Source organism: Alligator mississippiensis, chromosome 2 (genome assembly GCF_030867095.1).
Source record: "Alligator mississippiensis isolate rAllMis1 chromosome 2, rAllMis1, whole genome shotgun sequence".
Taxonomy (NCBI): Eukaryota; Metazoa; Chordata; order Crocodylia; family Alligatoridae; genus Alligator; species Alligator mississippiensis.
The window spans coordinates 286,899,165-286,911,765 of record NC_081825.1 but is presented as its reverse complement, the minus strand read 5'-3'; the positions used below and the strand labels follow the sequence as shown (position 1 = coordinate 286,911,765).

Here is a 12,601-nt window from a genome sequence, read left to right as displayed (position 1 = left end):
TGAAGGAATTGAATGGATGGCAGCTGTAATGACTGCTGTGCTTCTCTCCCTGCCAGTGCCAGGGAGGCAGAGAAGGAGTTCACTGTTCAGGGCCAGAGCTACAGTGTTAACCTTTTCCCAGCAACTGCTGAAATACATGTCAGCCAAAAGCTACTGCTAAAGCAGAGGTCGGCAACGTTTTTGGGCAGAGTGCCTAAAACACCCGCAACCTTGACTTGTAAGATGTTGGCATGCCAGGGGCAGATGGTGGGGGAGTCGCAAGAGCCCAATCCTTGTTGTGGCAGTGTAGCTCTGGCCCCTTCCCCAAGGTGTGCGTGCCAAGCAAAATGCTTGTGTGCCACACTCTGACACGCACGCCAGCGGTTTCATACTCCAGTTGTAAAGTATACTCTTCCTCAGGTCAGGACTCAGCCATGACTCTGGAAAAAATCTATTTCCCCTTTATTTTGCTTTTCCAAAACAATGTATGTATTTGGGGGGCATGTGGTATGTGTATAGTAAACTAGTTATCTTTATTAGTCTTATTCTTGTATTACTGGCTGAACTTAGCCAGAGATTCCTAGCTAGCCTCTCTTACTTGTCTTTTTATTCAGTCAAAGATGCTTATTATTGTGCTTGAACACACATTCTTTAGTGTCCTTTTGGAAAGTGACTTTTCTGGACATCTTGTTTATGTAGACATGATCATGCTTCAGTTCTCTTCCTGAAAGAAAAAAAACGGGGGGGGGGGGGTTGGTTCTGATTCTTGGGTGTTTGCAAAATAGCAGCCTTTTTATGTTTTTATGATCTCTAATATTAGAGTTGTGCTGTGCTAGAGAACCATAGTAACCATACATCCCATAGAGATATGCGAAACAGGCTGTATTCAATTTGGATTCAGCCCAAATCAGGGACAGTGATTCAATTAGTTGATTCACTGACAGATCACTGTCCCCAATTTCGATTTGTCCGAGTCCAAATCTGAAGAGTCGATGCTGATTCAGAGTATCAGCAATTCGGCCATAGACACAACTTTAAATGTTTTTTTTTCTACATACCTTGAGGTACCAGGCATGGCTTGTGAACGCTGTGATGCTGGGGCATGGGGGGTGCCCCCGTGTGCTTGGCAGCAAACCCGAAAGCAGACCTGAAGTACTACCAGTCCACTTCCCAGTCCACCGGGGAGTGTGCTGGGGGGGCCCCCGCACCCCCACAGCTCAGCGATTGGCCGGGGGCAGACCCCGGGTGCTCCTCCAGACCCAGGAGACACCAGTTGCTGAGCTGGGGGCCCCCTTGCACACTCCCTGGAGGACCCAGAAGTGGACCAGAAGTGCTTCTGGTCCAATACCGGGTCTGCTGCCAAGTGTGCTGGGGAGCCCCCCACGCTTTATCTGCCCCACCACTGCAGCATTCACGAGCCGCCTGGTACCTTGAGGTATGTAGAAAAAACATTTAAAGCTGTGTCTATGTCCAAATCAACAAATCTTTCCAAATTGATTCGGAGGGTTCTGATTCGATTTGGAGAAATTAAAGGGTCTCCTGATTCGATTCAGATTTGGAGATTCGACCTCTGAATCAGGCCGAATCTTTGCTGAATGGAACTAGGGACTGAAGCTTCACACAGCCTTAACATCCCATTTTCACTTGGACAGTCCTATTTGCTCTGGGGTCCTGTTGGTTCAATCAAACATTATTGTCCCATTTTCAGCAGGGCACCCAGGATATGTGTTTAAAACAGGATTACTTGCCAGCACTCCACACCACCCAAGATAGCTGAGCATGCTAGAGAGCAAGGGAGAATAGACTGTCCTGTTTTTTGATACCCCATGTATACAGTTAGAGAATTAAGGCATAGGGAATGTGATTACATTTTTGGGGAAGAATTTGAGTTGATTAAATAATCAACAGTATTTGGTTCTGGGATTGACGATTTACCGTTAGCAATAATACATGCAATAATTCATGCAATAATACAGAAGTATGATACAATTTCTTGGCTTGTATTATTGCATGAATGATATATTCTTGGCTGTTTTGAGATATGTTGTGCATATTTTAAGAACAAACAAATTGTTGGATTAAAAAAAATATGTGCTATTGCTAAGCGTACCATGGACAACTTGCACAAGATTGTACCATATTTCTTTTACATGTACTATTTACTTTTTGTCTTGCACAGTAAGCTTCTCTTGATTAAAGCAACAGATTTCAGTACAGTCTAATCAGAATGGTTCTCCATTAGTCTAATCAGCAAATATTAGCGGTATAAAAAGTAGTATTTGGATTTTTAACTGACTAGTAAATATTGCAGAACTGAAAAGGAAACTTTCTACTGTCTTTTTAAACCTAAGTTGTCTACATTTTGTATAACTAAAAGAAAAAAGTAATGCTTAACATTTTCCATTGAATATGAAAAGTGCAATGCATCAAGCTGATCAGACTGATCACAGTTGACAGCTGGCTTGATCTTGCCATGATTAGGTCTTTCACTGCTGGCAAAATCCAGTAACCTTTTCCGTTCGCTGATTGCTGATGAGTGTAGAGAGAGGCAGCTTTCCATATCAATAAAGCATTGGGGGGCAACCCCTTATTTAGGGGAGGAAAAGATTTTTAATAATCTTTCCTATTATTGATTGCACTTAGCCAGAAAGCCCTGAGAGAGTGCTCATTTTGTAAGATTTCTTTGATCACTTACTGACTTTGCTTATTGACAGCAAGCAATTAACACAGGGCTAGGCAGAAAATAACAGAAAAATGGAGCTGAAGCAGGTTGAAGCAATGAAGGAGTTGACAGCTGATGGTGAATGCAGCAAAATAAAGGTGTGCTTACTTACAGTTACATGGGAAAGTACCTTGCAGGTAATTAATTACTTTGCAAACACTGTTTTACACTTTAACGGACTTCTGTAGAACAAAATATTATTTCAACTATTGTGTTGCTTTCTCACTTGAGCTTAAAGTCACATGACCAATATGCTAACTTCCTTGTTCTAATAACTATAGCTTTTAGCACTGAAAATGCAATACTGAAAAGCATTGTTTTTCCAAGTTAAGTTCATTTTAAAACCTTGCTATCAAGTTTTTCTTTAATTTAGTTAGGACCTTTGTGTGGGAGATGCAAGTTATGCTTAGTCTTTAAACATTGCTTTAAATTGCAGGATATTTATTTTCAGTACTTTTATGTTTGTTTTTGGAAATGTTTTATTATATTGTTTGCATGTAAACAGTATTACATCACTACTGTAAAACAAGGCACTGAAACTATCACTTAGGGGAAGAATAAACACATGGTTGATACTAAGCTTACTATTCAGGAGGCCTGTGATGAAATACTTTTCAACCATAATAGACTGGCATATCAAAATAAGATGTTGTTTTTCTTTGTTACCAGAAAATCTAGTTACAAAAACCTATCTTTAAAGAAACTTGAAATTATTTGTTTTGAAAACTTAATGAGACATGACTTTTGCTCATAATTACTCTTAACTAAAGTATTGGGATTGTAAACATGTTTGAAGGTTTATGTGTTACAGGTCTCAATTCTTTCTGTATGTGCTTCAATTTTTTAAAGACCTGATATTCTGCTCTGCCAGGAGGATAAGACTGAACTATATGTGTCTGTCTCTTGCCTCAAATCAAACTAATGATATCTCCAACTTTCAGATAAAGTTCTCTCAAAAAAAAAAAAAAGCTTGGGTTTTTGTTTGTTAAGGATTTCTACAGTATGAGGTGGGCAAAAATAAATATTTTAAATGAAATCACTCTTAGTTTAACTTCCTTATAAGGAGAACTTGTTTACAAGCATTCTTGTTTTATTACTAGCAAGTGTTTACTATATGCTTGGATATATTTTCCTATTTTACATTTCTAGTTTGTTTTTTGTTTGGTTGGGTTTTGGTTTTTAATTGTTGTGGACTTTGTTCCTGGTTCTGGTTTTTAATTCATTTTAGTTTTCTTTTATGAGGGCAGCTGCTATCTTGAGTTCACAGTTAAAATAAGGGAACATCTCATTTGAAAGTCTAAAAGAAAACATGGAGTAACCAGTAGTAAATGACATGATACCCAGAGGCTGGCATTTATTCTGTACCTTAAACTTTTGTTCCGTAGATTGGCTGGTCAGCACGTTATATAGGTGGTAGTCATAGAATTGTCCGTTTCAGTGAGAGCTATTGAGACTTACAAATGTGGGTAAGGTAAGTTAGTCAGAAAATTATGATGCAATACAGTGGTCAGGTATTTTGTTTGTCAAAGGAATTGTGTCTGTAGTGACTTGCACAAATAAAATAACTCAGTGTAATGTCATTGTAGGCTGCTAAATAAAGTGACCAGATTAAATCTATGTTTTGATCGCAATCCAACTGTCAAAATACTTAATGATAGTCTTCAGATAGTTTGCTAATCATGGGGTTTTTTTTTTTCCTTTCTTTCCCAAAATTCTGGTTGCTTTATCTGTGTTCAGTTAGGTTTTACATTTTCATTAAGCTAAAAAGGGCACATGGCATTATCACTGGAGTTTTAAATGGATTTCTGCTGCTGGCATTTTTCTGACCCAATTAAAAAAAAAAAAAAAAAGGCAGAGTTGTGGATAAAACCACTAAACTGGAAATAATGTCATCTACATGGAGATCAGCAGACATTCTGTTTTTAATTTAACTAGAACCAAATACTCCTTTTGTAGTATTAAGTATGGGTCTGCATACCTGCCTTCCAAATTGTACCATGTAGCTTCTGTACGAAATGCAGGCAAATGGAATTACAAGCCTTCTTCCCAGCAAAGCCTCGTCTCTTCAGTCAGTCTCAGGGTTGTGTGAATGTATATGTGTTCGCTGTTGCCCTTGACATTTTATATGAATATTTTGGAACAGTTTCTGTGTCCTTTGATGCTCCCTTTGTCTTCAGGTAGCAAAAAGGCAAATGAAACAGAGGTCAGTGCTAGTGTATAGAGAGTCAGGATAACATCTCTCTTACTTTCAGCTGCATCACACTTTATTGCACCGACATTAAGATTGTGTTGAGGGTGGAAAAGGGTGCCACATGTCTGTATGTTGGTTATTCCCAACCGTTGTTTCCCTGGAGATCAGAGGCAGATGAGTCAAGTTAAAGCAGCCACAACTCTGTCTATATATATGTATATAATTAGGACAGAAAAATGCCAGCAGCAAAAATCCATTTAAATCCGTGGTAATACCATGTGCTAGAGTACTTGCACTACAGCCAAAACAAAGTTGCAATTGGTGACTCAGCTACTTTTCTCACTCCTGAGCTAGGTACTGCAGGTACCACCAATCAAGCTCCTGTCCTGCTTTTCTTTGTGGTTTCCACAAAGAAAAACACAAGTCTGAAAAGGATGCAGGCAATGGAGCAACAAGCCTGGCTACCCTGTTCAGATAGACGATAGGAAGAGTTGTGTGGGAGCAGAGATGTGGGGGAGATCACGACATTTTGGGGGGCTTAGGAGCTTCATCTGTAGTCTGGACATCCCTGGGTGGATGTGACTCTTCTACCAATCTCATTCTGCTCTTGCCTACTCATTTTTATAAATGTTTGTGTGTAAATCAAACCTCCATTCTGGATTCTTACATTTCCTCATTCTGCAAACATTTCTCCACCATCTCGCATGTGGTTGTCTACAATCTCAGACTTGCCTGCTCTGTGGATTCCCCAATAGCCTGGATCCAGTCCATGGATGACCCACGTCCACCCATGGGGGCAGCAGTTTGCTGGTGTGGTTCCATATCATAACTCAGGGGATGAATGGTGCCACTGCCACTTCTACCCTCCGCTTTTTTCCCGCCACTGATTTTTAGTTGCCAGTGGCACCCAAAGACCCTGAACTCAGTGATGAGAGAGGGGATGGGCGGGGAGTGAGCAACACTGATATTCACCTCCCTGGGTACTGGAGCCACACCAATGCAACAGCTCCAGCAGCAGCATTGACAAATCCCATGGGCTGCGGTTTAACCCCTTACAGACCACCAGTAGGATAGCCCTGCCGTAGGTAATGGTTTTCATTTCCATCAGTACTTTTTTGTCTGCCTATAAGTATATAAGGGGTGTACATCAGGATCTGGGGAATTCCTGTTCACCAGAGTTCCCCATGGGATGACAAGGTCAAATCATCACAAACTCCTCCAAGAGAGTTTCAGGCTGGACATAAGGAAGAAGTTCTTTACTGTCTGAGTCCCCAAGGCCTGGAACAGACTGCCTCCAGAGGTGGTGCAAACACCTACTCTGGACTCCTTTAAGAGACATTTGGATGCTTATCTTGCTGGGATCCTTTGACCCCAGCTGACTTCCTGCCCCTGGAGTAGGAGGCTGGACTTACGATCTTCCGAGGTGTCTTCCATCCTTAATGTCTATGAAATCTATGAAATTTTGCAAAAGTGAATTGTTTGGCTGTGTTTCCCCATTTGCTCACTTTGCAGGATAGGGCAGCCAGTCGGAACTGCTACTTCTTGTCAAGGAAATTCTGTATTGGGTTGAAAAGGAGATACGCAGTGTTTCCTTTGAGATTCTCAAAGGCTTTCTGTAAATGAGCCTTTCATTATGACTTAGAAGAGTACTGTTCAGATCATTGGTTCTAGAAAGGAAGGCAGAGAGGGATGAGCACTACTAGAAGATAGATCACAGGAGGGAGACCAGTATAGTTTGGCAACAGAAGTTAAAGGAAGAAAAGAGAAGAAATTGAAGAAGATAGAGTGCAGAATATTTATTGAAATGTAGAAGCCATTACCGGTATTCAAGCAGATATTTATAAATGAACAAAACTTTCAGTGGTATCTCACATCTTTGGGCTGGTTAGTACTTGACATATTTTAGAGATTGGCTTAGAATGTGATTTTTAGTTGTTATTGTCAGTGCCACAAATATTGCTGGTCAAATCTTGAAATAGTAGCCAACAGTAGGAAAATAATAAGTCCATTCCTGTTTTACATGGTAAATTGCTCTTGTCATGATGATAAACTAAGTAAAAGGGTTCAACATTTTTTTTGAACATTCTTGCCTGCTGTAAGCACTTAGTGGGCATAGACACTTCTTTTACGGCTAATTCCTCAATTTCTGTAATGTTTGGTAAGTGAGCCAATACTTTATTTAGGAGTTCAGCTTGGGGTGCATCATGAAAGGTTACGTAAAGAAAGTTGCAAGTCAGCAAAACTCCCTGTTGAATACAGCACTGTGGAGCAAGTGAATTCGTGGAATCTGGAGGAGTAAATACTTGCAGCCTGTTTAAGCTTTCTCCCTCCCTTTCAAGCATAATTACATAGGAGCAGGAGCAAGGGGGATGTTTTGTGTTTTCAATGTGATAGGCTCACATTTGTTGTGAAAAGTAAGTGATGTCATGTATAAAATTACTGATAACTAGTCTGAGTGGAACAAACTTAAAAGCATTCTGAGAAACAGATGGCCTTGTTGAGGAATTGAGATGAGACACTGGGCTCCTACAACAGTAGTTTCTGAAGACGTATTTAAACAGACTTAAACTGTTCTAAACTTTCCTTGTCTTCCAAGGAGTTTTGTTCATGTACAGATTATTATAAACTGCATCAGCTAAGAGGAAGTGCTGTGAACAAATGGCCTCATTGAAGTAGATCTTTAGACGAAAAAGTCTTCTGGAGTGTTTCCTTTTATTGATGTCCTGATGTTTCTAAGACGATATTCCCTTATTTTGGAGATCTAATATACCTTGGTTATAATCTTTTTGAAAATTAATTAACTTGACACTGAAGAGGAATTTTGCCGCATGTGTTTGATTTGCCATGTGGATGAAAAGAAAGCACCAGCGAGTGAAGTTACAGGTTTAAACTTTTTTTCCTTTGTCACCTTCAACCTTTTCTCAAATGCTATGTAATTGTTTTTACTGTGAAAACCCTTCACAGGGTTATTTTAGTAAAATAAGCATTAAACTTCTTATATAAGGTTTGCATCAAAATGGTAGGCTGCCAGTTGTCTTTGCTTAGATTTGTGCTTTTTTACAGTATATATAGACAGGTTTTTTTAACCACCATGTGTTTAAATTGAATGCCTTTTGCAGTCTAAGAGTAATTTATATCTAGATATTCTCTCTGTTTCTATAAGGAAAAGCTAATATGGGAATTTACCTCGCACTTCTGTTTGTATATGATTTTAAATATGTTGCAGCATTTGCAGCTTTTAAAAGATATTCCTCAAACATTTGGATGTAGGGCATCACTGCATTTTGAGTCCTCAGGCATCAAATTGGTTTGCAACAAACAAAACAGTATTTTTTCCCTTAAAGATTGTCATTCTGTACTCCAGGACAGAGAACTTTATTTTGAAAAAAAAAAAAAAGGCTTTTATGTCCGGGACAATCATATTTTCAAGGTTAAGAAAACGTAATCTGAAGAGGTCTTCCTAAGTCTTCAGATATTTTGAAACAAGAGTTCTGAATTATATGGTTTACCTCTGTATATCTTAGGCTTTAGAGTAAACACCCTTCAATGGTGATTATTTAAATGTCAGCATTGTTAACTTTCACGGCTAATCAAAGCAAGCAAGAAAGAGGTTTTCTGAATTATTTTCTGCAAGTGTTATTTCATTTGAGTATCAAGCATGTTATGTCTGGGAGAATGCAACTAGTATTTTGACTTTTTTGGAGCCAGTGAATTGGAGTCATTTGACACCCTGCCAATTGGGGGTCAAACCTAAGGAGTGCAATGCAAACATTGGACACCTTAGCCCCATGAGAGAAATCCTTGGCCAGGGAAATCAGGAAAGCCTAGGGAGTATTTGAACCCTATCGATGGAGGGGCATACCCCTGGAAGCCAAGGGGAAGTATGTATGCTTATTTATATTTTGAACTCCCACACAATGGATTGGAAGCAGCATCTTAGTTTTCATCTCAGTGACAGATCTTGATTTGTAGATAAAACTCAGCAAAGGACCCCTTACTTCTCTCCTCCATTTGAAGTCTTGCTTTGTATTTAACTTGGGGTAGCTGATCTTTGGTGTGGGTGTCACAAATAGCATGCACAATCTCTGTGTGTGGCGTATGGCACATTGGACAGGGCACAGGCAGCAGAGTGGCAGATAAGGCAGGGAGCAGAAAGCAAAGCAACATGTTGGGCAGGGAGCCTATAGGCAAGGAAGCAGAAAGCAGAGTAGCACATCAGGAAGGGAGTATAGAACTGGGAGCAGAAAGCAGAACAGCAGATTGGGCACGAGAAGGGTATTGTAATGGCACTTGGGGAAGGTCCAGGACTAATTTATGGAATACCTGCTAAAAAGGTTGTCCTTCCCGATTTATAACTTATGATAAAATGTAGGGTTGGGTATTTGACTGGTCTAATAAAGTATCGGTCAACAATTATTTTTTAAAAATTGCCAATATGTCCCAATATTACACAGAAAAAGCACAATTTTTGTTCCATTAAGAAACATGCCAAAACGATAAAATGCATCATATTTCTGTTAAGAAAACTACAAAAAATGTAGGGGTATAGGTTGTGTCCATGTTGATCTAAGGACATAGGCAGACAAGAACCTTGTCTACAAAAAATGTAGTTTGGGGGGGGTGGGGGAGTTGTAAAATTGCTATAATCTTTGAATGGTCAAAAATATGCTATCAGTTGACTGGTCAATTCAATATTTTCCCAGAAAATGACTGGCTTGCCACCCCTAAAAAAATGGATCTGAAACATATGGTGATAATAGTAAAAAGAAATTGCAGAGAAAGTATAAAACCTATAAAGGAGAATACTATAGAGGAAAGTATCTACATTGGTCATGCTACTAAGTGAAATTAGTGCAGGCTGCTTTATAGTTGGAAATTTTCTTGAATCAGCCTACCCATACTTCTCCCATTCAGTTCTCTACTGATCTGCTAGAAAGAGTTTCCACCCCTGTGTGTTGTTCAGTGGGATTTAGAGTGCTTCCATTACTGTTTGAGAGGTAGGTGAGTCGCATCTACGTTATATTTAAGCCTTATCAGCTTGAAAAGCATGAGTTCCAAATTAGATCTCCTTAGTGACTGAACTGCAATCCTGTGGCTGAGGAGGTTATTTAAGTGCACAGAAATATTGTTCAAGTCATTTGAAGGATTATTTAAGCATTTTCCCCTATGCCTTGGTAATTATGAAGTGACCTATCAACTTAATATTATGTTGATAGTGGGGAGTAGGGGAACTGGGCCAGTTCTTTCTGAGGCTCTAAGACAAGACTGTCCAACTCCAGGGACCACCTCCAGCCTCCACTGCAGGGGCACCAAGCTCCTTCTCTCTCTGCCTGGCTGCACACACAGTACAGCTCCTTTCCCCTCGCCTCCCGGCCACACACTCTACATGGGCAGCCTGGCTTCCTGCTGCCAAGTGTACAACACCCTTACTCCCTCCTGGCCTCATGTGTCATGCAGACAGCCCACCTGCAGCACATAACACAATCAGCCTAACTCCCTTCTTTGCTGCACAGTAGGCAGCCTGAACCCCTCTTGCTGCACTGCACTGCCCTACCCCAAGGAGCAGGGGTGGAAATGAGAAGCTGGAGGAGGGAGGGGCTTGGAGACCCTGGTCACCACTGCCACAGGAACAATGGGAGCAGGCTGGGTAGGAGCCCACAACCGCATGTTAAACCTCCTGAGCTGCCAGTTGGACACCCGTACCCTAAGATGTGTTGTGTTTGACTTAGATTTCTGTGTGACTGTTGTTTTGCCTTGTCTGTGAATCCTCAGACCTAACTTCTCTTGCCTAAGCATTCTTCTGAAAATGAGCTTCAGCTCACAACACTTCTATTTCTACATTTTTACTTGGCTTTTCTTGCAGGATTAGTTGCAATTGGGATAGGAAGGGGTGTAAATTTTAGCTTGATTTATTAATTGTACAGTCTTGTGTTTTGCCTCAAGTGTTGCATAGAGTGTATAATGTGAAAATGTCAGCCATTTTCACATTATACAGCCAGCCTGCAATTTTTTCACTGCTCAAATCCACTGATTGCAAATAGTGCAATTATTGAACTTAATCCAACCTTTTCTACTACAATTCTTCAAGTGTTAGTAATGCTGTCTTCTGGACAGAGTAGTGCAATTTTAAGATTAATTTATCCAAATATACCAGAGTAGTTTGAGAGGTCTAAAGCAATTTAATTGTTTGGCTTTTGTTTCTAGATTTCTTTTCTCTCCCCCTCCCTTTCATTTCTTTCTGAGCACATTTCATAAAGAATTGATAAATGTGCATATGCGTAGAAATGACTAATTTTTATTTATAAAACTATGAAACTGAATTTGACTGCTGTATTATATTCCTGCTTAAAACATGTAATTTCAATTTCAGATCTTCAAGTGATATTACACATTGTAGCTATTATTCAGAAACTGCTATGCTACAATAATTTTGCTTTATTTTAGTGATGTCAATTTTTAAATATCAAAAAGTTAAAACATTTAAAAATACTGCATTAGCGCCCCATAACACTTAAAATAATGGCTCATCACAAATGGGTGTCTTCCTATTTTTGTTTTGTATTGATATTGTCAGGACTCTGAAGTTTTAAAATGTTTTATTTTAACTGGAAAGTTTTTAAAAACAAACAAAAAAATTAATTACGTGGGTTGATCTCTTTATTGGGTAAAGTCAGAACTGTTTTAGATTTTCTTTTGGAAAGCCATTAAAATGATCATAAAATTAGCAGTCCTCTATCAGTGGTTTCAAAGTTTTCCTTGGTTCTGGAGCCTAGAGTACTACCACTTATTATAAAGCTCTCTCTCCATCTATCTGGGACTCCAAGATCTGAGTCCCACTCCAGGTGTCAGTGACTTCAAATAAATAGTATCCTTTGAGGAATTGTTACTGCAGTTTTTTTTGCCACCTCCAGCAAGAATCCTTCTGCACAATCAGAATCATTTCTCCTAATCTATCAAGAGACCCAGATCACCAAACTAATATGCCATGTTCTTTCTATAGAGATCATATGCCAGGTATTTCTTGCATCTTTGTGCCAAGGAGATGGCATCCATACCATAACCTGATGCTTTCAAGACTCGTTCATAGTGGTCTTTGTGGATAACATAGTCTTCGTATCTGGATCATTTTAATATTCTTCATTGTAAATCCAGAGTCAAGTTGCTGTGCTGATGGCCAAAAGATCTCTAGGCTACTCTGGCATCAATTCCTGAGGATCCTGAATGCATAGACTGATCTGTAGTCATGACAATCATGGATGAGCAGTCCAGACTCTCTGGCCTATCTGAATTTCTCTCAAAAGATGGAACTAAGGAGTGATGTCTTTAGTAGGAAAGTTTATTTTTCAACCACTTTACATGTTGGAATAACAGACTATCTGGCTTTGCTAACCAGATAAGACAATTTGCAATGGGTCACGCAGTTTATTGACAAGTTTCAACAGATCTTACAGGAATTCAAGTCCATCTTATTGCCAAAACAATTCTTCAATAAGAGTAAAATCCCTGGTCACTGGGCTTACAGCAGGGAGGGCCTGCTGGTTTGTTGCAACTTGATTTATATAAGGAAATTCAGAGCAAGCTTTCCTTTTGATGAACAGAACATGTGTAGCATGAAGACCAAGGATGCTTTATGTCGATTAGAAGACTAAGAGTCTTTGTGCTTATACATCTTGTCCTGTAGGATAAAATGATTTCTGATATGTCATTTT

At 39.6% G+C, this 12,601-nt stretch overlaps 1 protein-coding gene across 7 annotated transcripts in view; it reads left to right on the top strand.

The window, feature by feature from the left end:
• PPP1R13B (protein phosphatase 1 regulatory subunit 13B) overlaps positions 1 to 12,601 on the top strand; it is a 115,661-nt gene that overhangs the window by 72,195 nt on the left and 30,865 nt on the right. Inside the window, exon 1 of one of the 7 annotated variants that reach the window (XM_014596440.3) lies at positions 7,365 to 7,775. The exons of the other annotated variants lie outside the window; for them this stretch is intronic. Within the exon in view, the coding sequence (XP_014451926.1) occupies positions 7,737 to 7,775 (39 nt within the window). The 5' untranslated portion in view covers positions 7,365 to 7,736. Of the gene's footprint in view, positions 1 to 7,364; positions 7,776 to 12,601 lie in introns of those variants that run through there. 7 annotated transcript variants of the gene reach the window in all.